The 18,109-nt window shown below is 45.5% G+C and overlaps 2 protein-coding genes and 1 long non-coding RNA gene across 3 annotated transcripts; 2 read left to right on the forward strand and 1 right to left on the reverse strand.

Moving 5' to 3' along the window:
* Positions 1–908: 908 nt before the first annotated feature.
* LOC133922563 (4-coumarate--CoA ligase 3) lies at positions 909–6,132 on the reverse strand. The gene is made up of 6 exons (XM_062367942.1): positions 5,360–6,132; positions 4,566–4,919; positions 4,098–4,296; positions 1,738–1,951; positions 1,540–1,642; positions 909–1,301 (listed from the first exon to the last, which is right to left on the reverse strand). Exons 1-6 carry the CDS (start codon positions 5,999–6,001, stop codon positions 1,185–1,187), a joined length of 1,629 nt encoding a protein of 542 aa, XP_062223926.1. The 5' UTR covers positions 6,002–6,132; the 3' UTR covers positions 909–1,184.
* Positions 6,133–13,109: 6,977 nt separating this feature from the next.
* LOC133922564 (uncharacterized) lies at positions 13,110–15,171 on the forward strand. The gene is made up of 2 exons (XR_009910502.1): positions 13,110–13,380; positions 14,808–15,171. It is a non-coding gene; the product is annotated as an uncharacterized LOC133922564 (long non-coding RNA).
* Positions 15,172–15,575: 404 nt separating this feature from the next.
* LOC133922565 (probable small nuclear ribonucleoprotein F) lies at positions 15,576–18,071 on the forward strand. The gene is made up of 5 exons (XM_062367943.1): positions 15,576–15,732; positions 17,041–17,128; positions 17,252–17,289; positions 17,381–17,445; positions 17,731–18,071. The coding sequence occupies exons 1-5, from the start codon at positions 15,727–15,729 to the stop codon at positions 17,792–17,794; spliced, it is 261 nt and encodes an 86-aa protein (XP_062223927.1). The 5' UTR covers positions 15,576–15,726; the 3' UTR covers positions 17,795–18,071.
* The last annotated feature ends 38 nt before the right edge of the window (positions 18,072–18,109 follow it).

Raw genomic sequence — 18,109 nt, forward strand, 5'->3', positions numbered from 1 at the left:
TGGGAATCAGGAACTATCAGACACGATCTAAATAAGAGCTTAAGATCGGACAGACGCAGATTTACAGGTGGCGTGGCTCAACATGAACGCAGCTTATTTATAGCAATAAATGATATTGGGCTGCATCTATATAAGATCAGATCTATTTGCGATTACTCACTTTCTCTTGTCGTCGCTCACTCGTGCCTTTCATGTTGGTGAATGGACTGGTGTTGATTTTTCGGCCAGCTGGTTTTGGTTACTGGCTCGGGCTCAGGCTCTCTAATAGGTTGTACACATTTTTTCTAAAAATTCAGTACTATATAGACGTACATATATATTTATATCATCGTAAATATGCACTCACACAACGTCTACTAAAAATTAGAGATATCTTGTAAATTTACAAAATCACTATAAACATCTCACAAGTTTTTTTAGAGCAACATATACTCCAAGTTAACAAGTGCACCCGCAACCAAAAAAACACAAAAGTATGGACTAGAAGCCGGTCGAGAATAATAAACCCGTGAAGGACACGCAGAACAAAATCCAACAAAAATGCCAGTTACTAACACTGGCGACGAGATGGGCCTCTCTCATTTTCTTTGATAGAGGCTTATCTCTAGTGCAGCGGCCCTGTATTTTTTTACCACTGAAAGATTTTAATTGTAACTTCTGTATTATATGAACCAATGTTTTTCTTTGCGAGGGATTTGAAGCTATGTTACATCGTACACTAGCCAATCCTATTATCCATGCCTTACAAAAGAAATGAAGTGTCAAATGCTTAATGTTGTTTTTCCTACCACTAGATTAACATCCACAGTTCACAAGGTATTGCAAATTTAAGCCATTTAGTTGGAGTTTTAAGCGATTGAGTTAGATGAATTTTCCAAAGTTTCCAGGCAACTGGAAGTTAGCAAATCTGAAAAAGAAATTATAGCATACATCTCATGGAGACATTGTATACATAATTGTATTGTCATAACCAGCCTTGTTCTTTTGGTCAAAAACAATATACATACATCGATATATATCGTTTATGAACATCACACAAACAGGGCCAACCAACAAACAAACTAAAACCTCTTTGGCAACATGTACAGGATTACGTGCCCCTTCTGTTGCCATTTCGTGAAGAATGATACCACCTATTGCATGGCTTTTTAATAACAGTGTGGCTGACTGAAAAGGAAACGGCTTCAGTGGACGCCGGCAGCGAGCCTGGCTCTCAAGTCCTTCCTTAGGATTTTACCGGACGGGTTCTTCGGGATGGAGTCGGTGAAGAAGACCTTGTGAATCTTTTTGTAGAAAACAACCTGTTCGATTGCGTGAAATTTTAGTCATGAGTTCTGGTTCTTTATTTGCAAAACTCGATGCAACGGTGTACTGATATTAAGTTGCAGTAGTTCGTGTACAAATGAAATTTTTTCCCTGGTTGTTCCTCTGCACGATGATCGAGCAAGGTTCCGAAGATTTTAATGCAGAACCAATACTTTTTAGGTGTTTATATAGTTATATGATAGCAACACCAACAAAGCTTCACATTATTATTACCTCCTTTGCAACGAATTTCTTGATCTCATCCTCGGTGACTTCAGAACCTTCTGTCCGCATGATGAAGGCAACCGGGACTTCACCAGCAAGATCATCCTTCATTCTGAGAGAACAGATCATGAATATTTAAGAATTCAATCCAAGAAATTGGCAGTTTAAACTGCTAGTTCCATCTGAACATATTGATCATCGACTTACGATACGACGGCGGCGTCCTTGATCTCTGGGTGCGTGATGAGGAGGGCTTCAAGCTCTGCAGGTGGCACCTGGAACCCCTTGTACTTGATGATCTCCTTGAGCCTGTCGACGATGAAGATCTCGTCGTCATCGTCGACGATTCCGATGTCCCCGGTGTGCAGCCAGCCGTCCTTGTCAATAGTGTTCTTTGTGGACTCTGGGTCGTTCAGGTAACCTGAAAATTCCACATCACAGAACAAGTTAATTTCAAAGTAACTTTTCTTGCAGTTCTGAATAGTAAAACATGTGATTCAGTAATGGCACAAACTGTCAGGTAATTCAGACGTAGAGAGAAAACAAGAAGTTGCTGAAAAGATTCTGTGTAGATTCCATCAGAGAATCATGCATATGGGAGACCAGCCTGTTGCAGTGATGCATCACAAGGACACAACCACCATAACTCAACTACTGTTTGCACATGTCAAATGAACTGTTGACTCTGAAACTGCATTTTGAGATATACTCATTGCATGGTACGGCACATTTCAGTTTTAGGTGTTCTTGGTTTGTTGTTGCCAGCATTGAGTGCAGGTGATTGCTAACTACACGAAGAAAAAAGTAGTGATCTACCCGGCTTTCCTTTCTGATATCAAGAGTCTTCGATGAACGCCAACTAGCTAGAGTTTCGTTTGGTCAGATTTGTTCAGATGGACTCTTCAAGAAAAAGGTTGGAATTGATCTGTCACACAGGCTTCTTTTCCAGCCTGTAGAAGCTGAGCGCTCACCCAACCGGAGCTTTCCATTGGTCAGGTGATGGATCACCATACATCTACCAACATTCAGCCAGAAACTTGCAGCGCTTGATCGTTTCTTCGAAGTGTTTTGTTTGGTTTGGTTTGGTTGATTAGTGGTTGGTTGGACTGAAAGATGTAGGAGGAGAATGGTCATGACTCTGCCACTACATGTCATGGTCGACCACGACGGCACAAGCACGACCTCTGTTAGAAAGTTCAGCGGAAAAGCAACCCTTCATCTGCCCCTAATCAATCCTCTCCCAGTGATTCGCGATGCCATCAGCCCATGCAAGCTGTGGTTGTGAAAGCACAGGTTAATTTGCCAATAGCGATGTGCCGTGATAAATTGCAAACATGACATGCAAAGTGGACAGGACAGGATGGTCTGCATTGGCTGCCGCTGCAGACCAGAAGCCAATTCCTGATGTCGTGGTCAGTACACACCGCACTTTGGCAGGGTCTGCTCCAGCAGCTCGTGATCGACATGAAAGCTCATAGCTCTGCCATGATCATCTCTCTTCACCAAAGTTTGACTTGCCTACCTATCTTGCCCCCCAGAAAAACAAAAACAAAAACAAAAAGGTTTGAATTTGATGGCCTTCTAATCATCTGGCGGACACATGCTTTTCTCAAAGAAAAAGGCATCCAATTTGCAACAACTTGGATTGAGCAGTCGTGCCATGGTGTTGATGAGCTGCTCCGGGGAACTAGGCTGGAGCGAATGATTCGCCAATGGGGTAGCTGCTGCCAACGTGCGTCGCTACTCGCCAGCCTCAGCGAAACGCGCGCGCGCCAACAACCACTCGCGCAAAACGTTAAGTGGACGGGAATTCTTCGCCCCGACCAATCATTAAACAAGTCCCTTTTAGGGTATGCTTGGACCAGGCCACTAAACAGGTCCCTTTTGGAAAGCGTCCAACTACCCAACTAGCATGAACACAGCCAAACACGCCGTGGTTTTTTCACCTCTTTCGCGAGGGAAATTCCACCCATGTGAAACAGATGATATCCCATAACACAATGGCCGTGGAACTGGCTCGTGGAGAGCGACAATGGTTGGGTTGGTCGTAGGGTTGAAAGTTATAACGGCGAATTCACATGGAGCTGGTCAGCAAAATTTTGGGGGCTACACTATCATCCAAAGACCCCAACCACAATGTTTGTAGATAAATATGAAGTGATTTAAGTATATTTTTTAGTCTAGAATGTAAACAAAATAACTCACACAAATATATTTAGTGAGCTCTCGGTTCTAGCTATTCGAATTTCTGAAACTAAGGAGATCTTGCTTTAAAAATTTTTGAACCTGAAGCTCCACCAAACATGCCCTAAAAGTGATTTGCAAAAAGTTTTGGTGGTGGTCGCGTGGCCTAGTTGTAGAGACCAAACGGATAAGTTACAACCCGGTACGCCACACTCGTAGTAAAGCAAAACCAACGGGCCCACATGACAGTTCCAAGAGGCCATGCCCTTCAGTGCCGGGTCAGCGTCAGGGTGTGGCGTGCCGGCTAGACTAGACACCAACGGCATGAAGTGAATCTTCGAAGGATCAATTTCAGGTACAAGGAGGGCAACAACCGGACGCACCTTTCATGATTTGCTCCCCGCGGATGCAGATCTCCCCGGGCTGGCTCCGGCCGAGGGCGGCGCCGGTGTCGGGTTCGACGATCTTCAGCTCCGCGTTCCGCACCACCGTGCCGCACGACCCGGACTTGACCTTGAACGGCTCCTTGGCGAAGGCCAGGCACATTGCCAGCACGGGCCCTGCCTCAGTCATTCCGTATCCCTGTTGGAGGCGAAATGAACATCATATGTCCCACTTGTCAGTACACTAAAACAAAGTCTTAGATCTTTTATGTTTGTATTTCCTTCCACATTAAACCATGAGCTGAGATAATGTAATGCAGTAACGAACTAAGGCTGTATACATCGTACGATATAAAAGGCTAAAACTTTTTTTCCCATTGTCTTATTTGTCTAAAAAAACCAAAAGAAAGTCTTATTTGTCGAGCATAGCAGCTCTGTTGATTACGAGATTGTTTGGGTGCTACTGACCTGTCCGAGCACGGCATTGGGGATCTTGGTCATGAAGGCGTCCTGGAGGTCCTTGCCCATGGGCGCGGCGCCGGACATGACCATGCGGATGGAGGCGAGGTCGTCGGCAGTGACCCGGGGGCTCTTGGCGATCTCCACCACGATCGGCGGCACGAAGGGCGCGATGGTGATGCTATACTTGCGCACCAAGTCGACGAGCGCGCCGAGGTCGAACTTGCGCATGATCACGATGGCCGAGCCCGCGCGCAGGCCGGCGAGCAGCACGGAGTTGAGCGAGTAGATGTGGAACAGCGGCAGCAGGCAGAGGAGCACGTCATCCTTGTTGAAGTACAGGTTGGGGTTCTCGCCGTCCACCTTCAGAAAGAAGACGAAAAATTGGAGCATTCAGCAATCAGCAGCAGCACAGAACTCCATCAGAACAATGTTTTGGCGCCACTGTCCAGCTGACCATTTCTATCCTGACGACTTGTGAAGCTGGCGCAGCACAAGTGAACAAAATTCGGAACCTAAGCAGTGCAGGGCGGCAGGGCATAGAACGCCGGATGAATCCACGCGCTTATCTATGAGCCGGCCTGCTCATTTCACACCTAAACTTGTCGGACCTGCAACGCGGGCGAATGTTCCTCGGCCATGCTGACAGGTGGATCCACGGTGCCCCCTCATGGACGCAGGGCCCGCGTGTCACCCTGTGCGCGGCGAGTAAACGGCAGCGCGCTCAGCTTGCCACCGACAAGCGACGACTCAGAGAGGGAGGGGGGGGGGGGGGTTGAGAGGTGTGGAGGTGGGCATGGCACCTGCTGCGCGACGCTGGTGATGAGGCTGCGGTGGGTGAGCATGACGCCCTTGGGGAGGCCGGTGGTGCCGGACGAGTAGGGCAGGGCGACGACGTCGTCGGGGTGGATGTCGGCGTCGGCTTCCAGCTCCTCGGCCTCGATCACCTCGCGGAACTCCACGCACCCGTCGAACCGCCCGTCCACGGTGACCACGGGGACGCCCCTCTCGGCCGCGAACTCCCGCACCTTCTCCACGGCGCAGGCCTCGGTGATGATCACCTTGGCGCCGGCAGCCTCCGCCTGGCGGTGGATCTCGTGAGGGGTGTAGAACGGGTTGGCCGTGGTGGTGGCCGCGCCCAGCCGCGCCGCGCCGAGGAACGAGAAGGCGAACTCAGGGCAGTTGCGGAGCAGGTTCATGACCACGTCGCCCTTGCCCACGCCCATCCGGCGCAGCCCCGACGCGGCGCGCCGCGACAGGGACTCCACCTCCGCGTAGGTGTAGGACGCGCCGGTCTGGCCGTCGATGATGCAGGGCCGGTCCGCCACCTCCTCCATCTTGCCGAAGCAGTAGGTGTGCAGCGGCTGGCTGTTGTTGATCTCGATGTCCGGCAGCTTCGACCGGAACACCACCGACTCCTCCGGCGCCGCGTCCACGGAACCCATCTCTCCGGCGATCGAGTTCTTGGATGAACGAACGAGCTTGTGAGGTAGTTAAGGTCGTGCTAGGCGATTGATAGGCAGGAGATGGCTTGTGCGAGCCCGCTGGCTTGATCTCCTGAAGAGCAGAGGAATGGCAGGTGTTGGGTTGTTATATACGGAGCAGGGGAGGACAGGGAGTTGGTGGGTGGGGGTCCGGGAGGATGACAGGTGGGGCCCAGGTGGAAGTGGGAGAGTGGTGAGGTGAGGTGAGGTATGAGAGCTCTGGGGTTGGTGAGAGGGATCGGCTGGAGCTGTGGTTAGTTGACTGGGAGGGGGGCGCCATGTCAACGTCGTTTACCAACCCCATTAGCAATGGCTGCCTCGTCATTTTACATTTTTACTGAGTCCTCCCTGCATCTGCATCGGTCAGGATGTTCTCATGTTCGTGGTTGCGATTGGTGATGATGACTGCCTTTTGAACTTCTAAGTCTGAAGCTGCTCAAGTTTTCTTGGTAAGAGGCCGACCGAAGTTTTCCTGTTATCTCGAATCTGTGGGTGCGATTATATTAAAGTTTGAGAACAGTATATCCCTATTTTATAATGATATCCCTAAAACATAAGAAAATAACAAAACAGTATACCTAGGTTCTCAACTTCCATCTTCACCGCAAACTATAAATTGAAACTTCCATAACATAAGTGATGTATGATTGCATCTACAATAAGTTCATACATAGTATTTTCATTTTAGCTACTTTGTCTTAACGAATCGCCCTTCATTATAATCACGACGACATATGAAGGTTTATCGGTGTCTTTCATAGGACCTAGGTCAACATCCTCTCTGAAAAGAGATAGCATGTCGAATTGATTGTAGTCTTTCTCGTCAACGACATTCTCCACTCTGATAATACTTCTTTTTCTTTAAAGAACCACGTAACGCTCCTCCTTGTTAGCCAGGTCCGATGAGTTTTTGTTGGTGCTATCCCTATAATTTTTTTATTCGACCCTTACATGCATGATATACATATAGCAATAACTTATTAAAAATAAACAGCACATTCACCCTCGGGATGAACCTCATGACACTCTACGAAGTTATTCTCTAAAGAGTGATAAAGTGCATCGAAATGAGAATAAATAATATCATGAGATGTAATCCAAACGACATAAAATATGGTAAAAATGTAGTGCATGAGGTTATGAATACAATAGAGGAAGAATCACATGAATTAGAGTTCATTTGCCCACTTAATTAAACAAATTACATGCTTGCTATTTTTAAATCCAAAATTATATAAGGTGGTTCAAACAATCTCACATAGGGAAAGTATTCAACATGGCAAAAGGTATTTTTATTGTGTAAGGTATACATAGAGAAGACTAAAAAAATTAATTCATATTTTATGATTTTTATTAATTTATGTAGAAATTAATCAAGTTTAAAAGTCTTAATCAAGATTAACAAAGAATTAGTGCTAAATAAAAATTTCACGCTTCAAATATATTTTTCCTAAGAGAGCATGACAAAATAAGATTATCAAAGTTGGATTGACTAATTTTGGATATTTCAAAATTTAATTATGGATTAACAAGTTACATCATATTTGATGAAATAGAGGTATTTCAGTAGGCATTTCATGTATGCATGTATTTTTCTCATGTAGATCATGAAGAAAAAACTAACAAACTTAGTTTCAAATTTTTCCGAGCTCTAGATATCTTTCTACAAATTATAGATTATTTCAGCTGATTTATCAATACAACTAATATTCCTTTCGGTATTTTTCTGGATTTTTCGACTTTGACCAGTTGCTGACGGCGAACGGCAGTGGAGCTTGGCCAGGGAGGGGTACCAAAATGCTCAGCGCACTATCGCAAAGTCGTTTGAGGGGTCGGCGACGGCATGTACGGCGGCAAGCACGATCGGTGGCGGTCATGATGGGCGGCGAAGCTAGGCCAATGGTGGTGGCGTGCTGCAAAGGGAGAGAGTAGAAGGGAAGCGAGCGGTGAAGCTCATCGTGCATTCAGCTCGGACAGAGGCGGCTCACGACCTGAAGTTCATCGGTGAGGTGAGCGAGCTTGCGGTGGCGGCTGGTGGAGCACTGGGCCGACGATGGGCTACGATCGAACTAGTGCGTGCAAAAGATTGGGCATGGCACTGTGAAGATCACCGAGCAATAGAATTGGATGGAGAGGGCTCAGAAGCGATGAAGTGTCTGTGAGGGCGATGCAGGTCGTCGGGGACGATGTTGTGCTCGAGTTTGGGGGAGGGCCATTGTTTTATACTGTACACATCACTGACGGCTCATCCCACCAGCCGATAGTGATGTCCAGCTATCACCGTTGGTCAGTGGCTTAAGCCAGCAGTGATAAGGCAGTTAAACATCACTGTTGGCTCAAGCCATTAGACGACAACGATTCTCCTTATCATTGTCAGTTCATAAGCCATGATGACTGGTTCTTCCTGTGCTACCTATGAACCAGCGGTGATGTCCTATCACTGCTAGTTTCTCCCATGCGACCTACGACCCGGCAGTGATGCCTTATCACTGTAGGGTCGTAAGAAACCGATAGTAATGAGTCGACGTATAAGCCCGATCCTATGGTATTATCTACCTACTACTATTTATATTCTAACCTAAATACAAATGAAAAAAATATACTCACGTGCCGCCGGTCCCTCTCCCTCCACTGCACTGTAGCTCACTGCTGTTGCGTGTTGACTCGCCGCCGCACGCGCCCGTGAGTGTGTGTGGGGAAGACGGAACGCCAACAGGGAAATCGGCGGCCGTCTAATTATTATAGGTCTATCGGCATTCTGTGTGCCAACATGCTTGAACTGTCATATGTTGGCACACATAATGCTAACAGGCCATTACGTTGCACAAAAATCCTATGTGGAACCCCTTTTGTCGGGCCCACAACCTGTCGACTTATCGCGTACCGACAGGTCCTCGGTTCTAGTGCCACATAGGATATCGGCATTTGGCATACTTACTCCGCATACCGATAAGTACATATTCATGCAATTTTATGAATTTTGGTGTTATTTTTCTAATTTATAATTAAATAATATTATTAAAAAATTCGAAATATGTCACACCTAGAACAAAATAAACTTATTATAGGTTAAATATTAATTATTTTATCTTTCTTTGTTTGATATTTTTCAATGAAGTTTATATGGTCCTATGGACCTAGGATTAGAGCCACTGATCTAGTTACCTAGTTTTCTAAATCAGCCATGATAGTCAGGGGCAGATCCAGGGGCTAGGGAAGACCCTGAGCCCCTCCCTCCACTCCTTTTCCCTTTATAATTCTTTTTTTTTTTGTCATAGATGAGAGAAGAAGGAAAAAAAAGACGAGAACAAGAAAAAAAAGTGAATAAGTCTTCCTACCTATCTCATCTACGTCTGCCACCGATTGTAGGTAAAGTCAATCTCGATTAGTAAGCGTGCGAGTGAGCGCAGAACAACGGCAAGTACTACTGTATATGCAGATCACCGGGGTCACATGATGCTGCCTGCTATTCTAACGGACCAGTCCATCATGACAACGAGTCAAACAAAACCTCATGGGTAGTCAAGGAATTTTTGCCCCTGCCCTGGACCGGACCGCTCCCAACGCCGGGACCCGGCCCGGCGGTTTCACCTACCGCGGACCAACGCAAAAGCAAAAGCCGCGCGAGCCATTCCGTTCAGACCGGTGGGTAGGACGAAGTGCGGTGGCGTCACGCTGACGCAAACGGCATCCAACGTGTGCCGTTGCATCGCCCTCCCTCTCCCATCAGCGCCCGACGGTGAGCACAGCGAGATGACAGGTAACGGGAGGTGGAAGTAAATTTTATAGAAGAAGATTTTCGTAATATTTTATCTATATTTATTATGTACTTTAATTGCTGAGTTGAAAAGGAGATAGTAAATATATGTTATTATAGGAGAGAGTGTTTTTTTAAGGATCAGATCATATAAAATTTGTTTTCAGAGGTGATGTGGTGCTGACATGCTGTGCTTCTGCCATGTGGGACCCTGCGCCGAGCTAAAATAATACAATCTCACGCATTTAAGATCTAAATTTAATTCATAATGTGATGCCAGATAAAAAATTATACAAAATTTATGATTAAAATTAAGAAAAATCATATGTGATAGTATAAGAAAAAAATAAATTACTATATATCATAATACAAATTAGGTCGTCGGCTCAAATATGTAATAGCAGATGTCTCTTCGGAGACAGCCGATAAAATGGGGGACAAATACCTAATAGCAGATCTGTCAGTGTTATTTTCCCAACACGTGGTAGGAACGGCGGGTGGTGTTGGTGGAAAGCTGGTCCATTCCAACCCAACCGTCACAGGTCTGACAAAACTGAGCGTCCCAAGTCCAAATCCCGGCGACGCACGGTGGGTTGTTGGGTGGGCCTTCGCGCTCTGTTGCACCAGCCATCTCGTCCGTACAACTGGGGTTTTTGCACGAATCGACGGCCACGAGTGCGTCACTCTGCGGTCTACGAGCTTACGGCAGCAGCGGTTGGTGGATGTAAATTGTAGCTCGCACGTAAGAATGCGGGCCCGAACGTATGTTGGTTTAGTTGGGTTCAAACTCCAAACCACTCGTTCCAATATTGCCCCACCGTTCACATGAGCCAAGTAGGCACAAGGAGAAGAGAAAAAAATGGCGTCGCAGCGCACATTGATCGGCACATGTTGCGAGTTTGGTGAGCACGAGGTAGTACACGATGCAACAAAGTAGTAGGTAATTCTTCTTCTTCTTATTATTATTATTATTATCAAGAGCCTGCGTTAGGACGATCGAATGATGAATGATCGATGGTACAAGGGCAGATTAGCTCAAAAGTTAAGTGTTAACATATCAGTTACTGAGCATTTATAACTTCATAAAAAAACCTAAATCCACTACAAATAAAAATATGAGGGAAAGTCTGCGCACTCACCGAGCTTCTCATGGATCCACCCCTGGTACTAGTGTACTCTTAAACCATACTCTAAAGTCTAAACTTCTACTTGCAAGCCGCATGAACGTACCTGCTTTAAATCGAGATTACAAGATCGGGTAATGGTCCCCGGTTGCCTATACGAGGCAAGCTAAGCAAATGCTTGTGCTCACTTGGCGGACCGTCCGCCATGGCTGATACTCCCATACGAGGCCATTTCCAGAGAAAGCGTTACCCAGTGCTACGGTACTCATAAAATACTGTGTGGAGCTTTGGATGCCGATCGGAAGCTGAAAAAGCACTCCAGCGGATACTCTATCAGTTTCTACAGGGTTATGGACGCCAGAGGGTTGCAAATTTACCGACGGAAAAAGAAGCCTACATCCCTGTAGTCAGAGGATGATGTGAGTTTGAAAAGAGATGAAAAATAATTTAAAATAGTAAATAAGTAGCTGTTGAAGATAAAAAATAAAAGATACTATAATAATATTGGAAGATTTTGTAATAGTATTATAAAAAATAAATTTCTAAGTATGTGCTGAAATGACCTGACACCGCGCCACGCCCAGCCCTTTCGTGGAAGAGACGATGCCGGCTCTGTCGCATCGGTCACGCCATCACCTAACACGTTGGAGCAGCGGCGCGTACTCAATCATGCGCATTAATTATGGACTAAACACCTTGACTTTTTCAAACGGGTTTCGTATATGGAGTATATACTCCAAATCGGCATGCACGTACATACACCCTGACTGGGTCGTCGTCCGTCCGTGCTCATGCGCGTTCACTGACCGAGTATTAAACTGTTCTGGGACGGAAACGGACGGCGCATGATCTCCTGTCCAGCTAGCTGAGCCTCCCATGAAGCATCTGATGGAGCCGATTAATTTTTCTTGCAATGCACTTATGCACATGGTAAACTAATCAGTGGACGGATCCATCAAAAACTAAGGACACGTTTCGCAACGAATGAAAACTAAGAAGCGTTGTGTTCAGCCCCCTATTGGGTCTTCCGGCCAGTAAATCATATGCTTCACGGAGTAGTCCATTTTGGAGTGCTACAATTGTACAAGCACTTGTAGACTTGTGATTATCTACTGCATACGATGTGCTAGTAATCGATCTCTAATACACATATGTGCGAGGCATGATGATAATTTTAAAAGTTCTTTGGACGATGTATCATGGTGATAATTTTAAAAGTTCTCTAATACCGTGAGAAATGTGATCGATGAACAATGAACCAGATTCCTAAACCCCTAAACCTTTCTCTCATGTTCCTCTTTCCTCTTCGGAGACGACGTCGTCGATCACCGATCTCTCTGGTGCGCCGCCGGCAAGTATCTAGATCGTGACAGTGACACTATGGTTAGCCTTCACGTATCATCGCTGTTATGTTTCACACGTCACTTGTTCACCCCGGCCGGCAAGTTCTCTGAAATCATCGTCACATCTGTTCGTCGTCATTTGTCGTCTGCACATTGCTATATATATGATAAGTATGCAACATTTAATTAATGTAACGGAGTAAAAACATGGTTGCTTAAATCTTGCAACATTTGTCATTGCTTGAGCAGGAGTTCATGGAGACCATGACAGTTACCTGCACAATGTCTAGTGATGTGTTTGGACTACATGGCATTTTATTTTTCAGGCCAACCAACCTTGACAAGGAGTATATGCAAGACCAGGTTTGGAAGTATTTTATCTCTCTGTCTCTCTCTTGCTGCTGTGACACAGCTAAGGAGCAGCTTGTATTAGACGAAAGTGATTGTGAAAAGTGCCTGTGACAGTAGACTGATCGATCCATCCCTTAATCAACAACACTGCGCGTCTAAAAAAAGAACAGTGGAAAAAGGATGTCATTATCGCACGAACAGTATTACTTCCGGGTTTTCTGAGGCAGAGGCTACACTAAAAAATGATTATGTGTTTAGAGGACTAAAGTGATCATGTAACTGTGATTTCTATATTTTTTTAGACAAGTGATTTCTATTTCTTCTTTATCAGAGGAGGTGCAAAAAAAATCAATAAGGTAGCGTTTGGATCTCTGAATTGGGCCCAGAATTCTGGAATTGGAATTAGACCCAATTCATTTCCGCGGTTGGTTGGTTTTACTGTGTGAAAATGAATTTTCGGTCCAATTCCACGGAATTCCCATACAATTGGACAGGACCCCTCTCCGATTCCGCGGCCCGACCCAGCCGCGACTCATGCGCTTGCACTCCACACCGACTCGCTGCAGATCCGCCGCCGCCGCCCATGCTCCACCGCCGCCGCCTCATCCTTTGCTCCACCCCCACCCCCATCGCCGCCACCGCCGCCGCCCATGCTCGAACGCCGCCTCCTGCGAACTCCCGCCCTTGACAGCCACAGAAAATCGCAGCGGATCCGACACCGTTGCGACCTCCCGTGGTCCAACACCGCCGCTGCCGCCGTCACAGGTAATTCATTTCCGCCCATGCTCCATCGTTTTGGTTGCTGATCCTCTAGGGCCGCCGCGACTTGGAGTTCAGCGTCGGGTCCATCGGCTGCCCCGGCTGGTAGCTGTACCACTGGTTCGCGAGCTTGCTGCAGTGCGCTAGCCCCACACTGTGCTTTGATGTAGTGCACATGACTCGTCATCTTATCGAATGAACCCCACTTACAAATCATCTTCTTCTGTTCCTTCAGCGCGGTTAGAGAATGAAAGGAACATCGCATACTTTTGAGCCTGGTATTTCTTTGGTTTGGAGTAGTTTATTATGTGCTTGATGCCCTACTTAGGCAAAGGATTAGGCAGTAATGACTAGTCAGCAACTTGGCCACAGCTCACAGAATGTGTTCAAGTTGTTGTTTCTGTTATTGGGCGGTTGCTACGACATTGAGGTGGAGAAGGTTTTGACTCTGCTACAGGTTCATTTTGTTGTATATCAGTTGATATCCATTGTTTTGTAGGAATAGCTTAATTTGCCTGCATATTACAGTGTCAGTGTTAGTTCTATTAGTAATGAGTCCAGCCTAGTTCTGAGTTAACTGTTAGTATGAATCTCATATGTGCACTGCTTCTTAGATGAGCTGCCTGTAAACTTGTAGGACATGCATGATCTTTTTCACTAATTGTGGTAATAGGTTGTCTCATATGGTGCACTTCTGTTCACCGAAACTTCAGCAATTTTGCCGTATGTATTTATTGTCCTACATCATATGTGGTGGTGCTTTGGTTAGGAATGCCTGTGAGTATACTAATTGTATCTGATAATTAGAAATGTATTATGGAGTGAGAGCAGGGCATATTTGCTCCAAAACAGTGGCAGAAGGAGGATTAAATTTGAGGTACGGCGGGCTCGCGGGCAGCCGGCATCGAACGTGGCGGTTGTGTGCTGCCATGCCAGTGCGGGATTGCGGGCTAGCTGCAGTGCTGTCTGCGGGATCACGGTGAGCGCCAGAGTGGGACTATCCCGAATGCCGACGTCTAGGCCAATCACGCCGAGCGCCGCCATTTGCACACTGTTTACAAGATCAAAGGTAGTCAAGAAGACAAATTGTCATGGAATCGATACTCGCCTTGGCAGCCTTGCTAAATCGATACACGATGCTTGCATTATGGCCTTGCCTTACCTTGCCTTGCCGAATCCTCACTGAATCAGTATTGGATTGCAGAAGGTCATATCCATACGAGGAGGTGGGCTTATGCGTTGAGCCAAAATCGAGGTATGACGCCTGCCATACCTTGCCATAATGATCCATCCGCCACTGCTCCAAAACTGATCCAATCGGCATAAGCTTTGATGCAGCTACTGATTGTTACGGAATGTTATATTAGGGATAGAGCCGCTTTGTTCAGTACCTGCAGAAGCCGGACAGGTGTTGACGATGGCAGATCTTGCAGGTCTCCGCTGAGTTGGTTGAAGCTGACGTCAAGGACGATGATGCTCCTGTACGACACCAATTCCATCGGTAGGCTGCCGGACAGCAAATTGTAGGATAGATTGAGGCGTAACAGGCCAGTGAGATTTGTCAGAAGTGGGAGAGGCCAAGAAGAGGAGCAGCAGAAGAGCAAGGCCAAGGGGAAATCCGAGCGAAGCTTGCAAATTTGTCAGAAGTGCAATTATAATCCAACTCTTTTCACTATTTTATTTGCATTTCAGTAATCAGCTTTTCTAATTTTTACTTCGGTGCAGCAAAGTCTAGTTACAACCAGAAAATTGTGTATGAACAGTTCTATCAATTTATCGTGTACTTCAATTCACAAAGACGGATAATATGTATGTATGTATGTAAAATAGTTTACAAGACAATTCCAAAAAAGGCATATCCAAACAGGTTCAGGAATTGAATTACATAGGGATTTCATCAGGCAAATTCAGGTTGCAACCAAACAACAGAATTGAAAGTACAGTCAAATTCTAATTCCTCAGGAAAGGTAATTGGTTCTCCAATTTGAGGAAACCAATTCAATTTCAAGAACCAAACGGAGCCTAACAATATTGATACTTAGGCCCACGAAGATTCTAAACGGGCCCAGACCATAATGCTCAGCCCACCCACCTTCCTGTTGGCGGTCGCCCCCTCCTGGCCTCCTCCTCTACCTAACGTCACGGGTGACAGTATCACTGACACATGGGGCCAATTCTTAGTGGGCCCGCGTGTCAGAGGCGACAGGATCTCTCCGCCTCCCCCTAAACCCCGCTTCTGCTTTCCTCTGAGGCTCTGCCCCAGTCCGCCCACTCCCTACTCGCCCTCGCCGCCTTCGTCTTCCTCTCCTCACCTCGTCCCCTGCCGGCGGCAGGCGCTGCTCGTCTACTCCGATGGCGGTAAGCTCCCCTCCCTTCCCCCCCTCTCTCTCTGTCGGTGATTCAAGAACTGGATCTGCTTGCACTTCTGAGTAATTATTGCGTGATTTGGTGACGACTATTCTCGCACCCGACTATACTCTGAGATTCATGTGCACGATTGTGGTCTATATGTTGCGTATGGTGTGTTTGGGAGTAGCGCGTAGCTGAAGGGTAGATGGTGTTGAGAGTTGAAAAATTGAGACACCTGGGTGGAATCCCAGCTTATAGGTCAGATGTATGGTTTGAGATGTCTGTGGCACTCCGCTGTGGAATTTGGATGAGAGAAAATTTTGAAGCGTAATTTTGAAGGCACACCGAAGTATAGGCATCAGAAGTTCAGATTACAAAGGGAGGTTATTTTCCACCTGAATCTTGTAGTGCACTCATATTTGGAACTCTTTGAGATAGAATGATTCCCCCTCTTAACATTAGGGCATGCTTGAACTGAGTTTTCTTTTGTGGTGGCTACTATACTTTGCGTGTAGCCAAGAACCGGATTTGAAAAAAGGTGGGCCTTTCTGTGTTTTGCTTGACCATTATGCTCATCTATCCATGTAGTCAATGTATCGGGTAATCTCGATATGGATGCCCCTGCTTTTGATCTCAGTCATCTTTACCTGTCAAAAGTTCAGGTCAGTGGTTTCGCCTTTTCCAGTACCAATGGTAGTCTCATATCATGGTGCCTATTGTTTCTGCTAGCTTAATCTAAAGATGCATCCATATTTGCATGCAAGTGTATCCATGCACAATGTTTATAGTTTTTCACTTATGTTATGAAATTAATAGTGATACCGACAGTCTGGTGAAAAGCATCAATTTCTAATGAGCTAGGCAGGCTTAAGATGTTAAGCATAATTCCCAGTTTGTTGTTATGTTTAACTGCTACAGTTGCAGACGAAATTTAAGGAACAATAAGATGCTTGATTAGATGAGCAGATAGCTTGCACTTGATTCACAATGATTGACCTGTTTATATATCTGCAATGATATTTAATTTGTTCACGAGTCACAGAACGATTAGTCTGATGTTCAATTAAGGCTGATCCACTGGGTGCATCCTGCATGCCATATGGTTTGTGATTTTGTTTACCAGACTGATGTGGTGCATTGTAAAAGATTATGCCTTCCTGACCAATTCATGTCGGAAAGCTATCATCTAGCTGACTTACAGGACTCACTAAAAATGAAGAACTAAAGAAGTCAAAATAATGAAATGAGAGACTGTTTGTGTGTATTGCAAGCCATAATCTTATGATACACTTGCTAATGGATTCTTACTTTCTGCAGACTGTGCCAGTTAACCCAAAACCTTTCTTAAACAACTTGACAGGGAAGCCTGTAATTGTCAAGCTTAAGCGGGGTATGGAGTACAAAGGTAATTTCTCTTTCTTTTTCATATTCACAGTTTATTTGTTTCAACTTTAACTGTTATATTTTATTTTCCAGATGCTGCCCATGCGGTTTAATATACTAAGGAACATTTGTTTTACTTTCTCAGGATATCTTGTTTCTGTGGACTCCTACATGAATCTTCAGGTATTACTTTGGCAGTTGTACCATTAGAGCTATCATCTATTGCATATTGAACATGTGAAATTTGTCACTGACATTTCTCTATGGCTTGCAGCTTGCTAATACAGAGGAGTACATTGACGGACAATTTTCTGGAAACCTGGGAGAGATTCTGATCAGGTAGTAATTCATGATCCTTTGCTCCTAGGTAGTACTGCATTGTCTTGTGCATTAGTGATAATCCAGGGATAGCTTGCATCCTGTCATCCTGCTGTCGAAAAGCTAGGAACCCATAATAAAACAATTGGGATCGTGTTGCAACTTTTTAGAATTGGGATGTTCGATACAGTTGGGATGCATCATGTACCCAGTTTGTGGCTATTAGAATTTGATCAAACTGAGCTTTGTTACATACTATACCCAGTTGTCCCTGGGATGATTCATTTCTGTTTCTTAAATCTACAGGTGCAACAATGTTATGTATCTCCGGGGCGTTCCAGAGGACACAGAGATAGAGGATGCAGAGTGAGAAGACATGAACCATGATAGATTGATTGATGTACTATGCTTATGACAATATCATACTAGTCAAGCTTATTTCAGAATCCAGATGCACTCTAGTGACGCACTATCTCTGATCATGCATGCTCCCGTTCTGTCTATATGTTCGGGTGTGCCGGTGACCACCAATTCTTCTGGATCCTAGCTTTAATCTGATGGGTGACGAGGTTGCTGTTTAAACCGCTTTCACTAAGACTATTTACTGTAATTCTGCTGAGTATGAGAAGATCAGATTTCTTTAGGTATTCCTTTTGCCTGCGAAATCAAGTTATCTGAATGTGAA

The sequence above is a fragment of the Phragmites australis genome, chromosome 6 (genome assembly GCF_958298935.1).
Source record: "Phragmites australis chromosome 6, lpPhrAust1.1, whole genome shotgun sequence".
Lineage (NCBI taxonomy): Eukaryota > Viridiplantae > Streptophyta > Magnoliopsida > Poales > Poaceae > Phragmites > Phragmites australis.

Excerpts from the sequence above, each read along its gene's own strand:
- LOC133922565 (XM_062367943.1), top strand. Across the intron at positions 17,129-17,251 it reads GCGGGGTATGGAGTACAAAG|GATATCTTGTTTCTGTGGAC; the intron begins GTAATTTCTCTT and ends TTACTTTCTCAG. Across the intron at positions 17,446-17,730 it reads CTGGGAGAGATTCTGATCAG|GTGCAACAATGTTATGTATC; the intron begins GTAGTAATTCAT and ends TTAAATCTACAG.
- LOC133922563 (XM_062367942.1), bottom strand. The coding sequence starts at position 6,001 with ATGGGTTCCGTGGACGCGGCGCCGGAGGAGTCGGTGGTGTTCCGGTCG. Across the intron at positions 4,297-4,565 it reads CCAATGCCGTGCTCGGACAG|GGATACGGAATGACTGAGGC; the intron begins GTCAGTAGCACC and ends CGCCTCCAACAG. Across the intron at positions 1,643-1,737 it reads AAGGACGCCGCCGTCGTATC|AATGAAGGATGATCTTGCTG; the intron begins GTAAGTCGATGA and ends CTGTTCTCTCAG.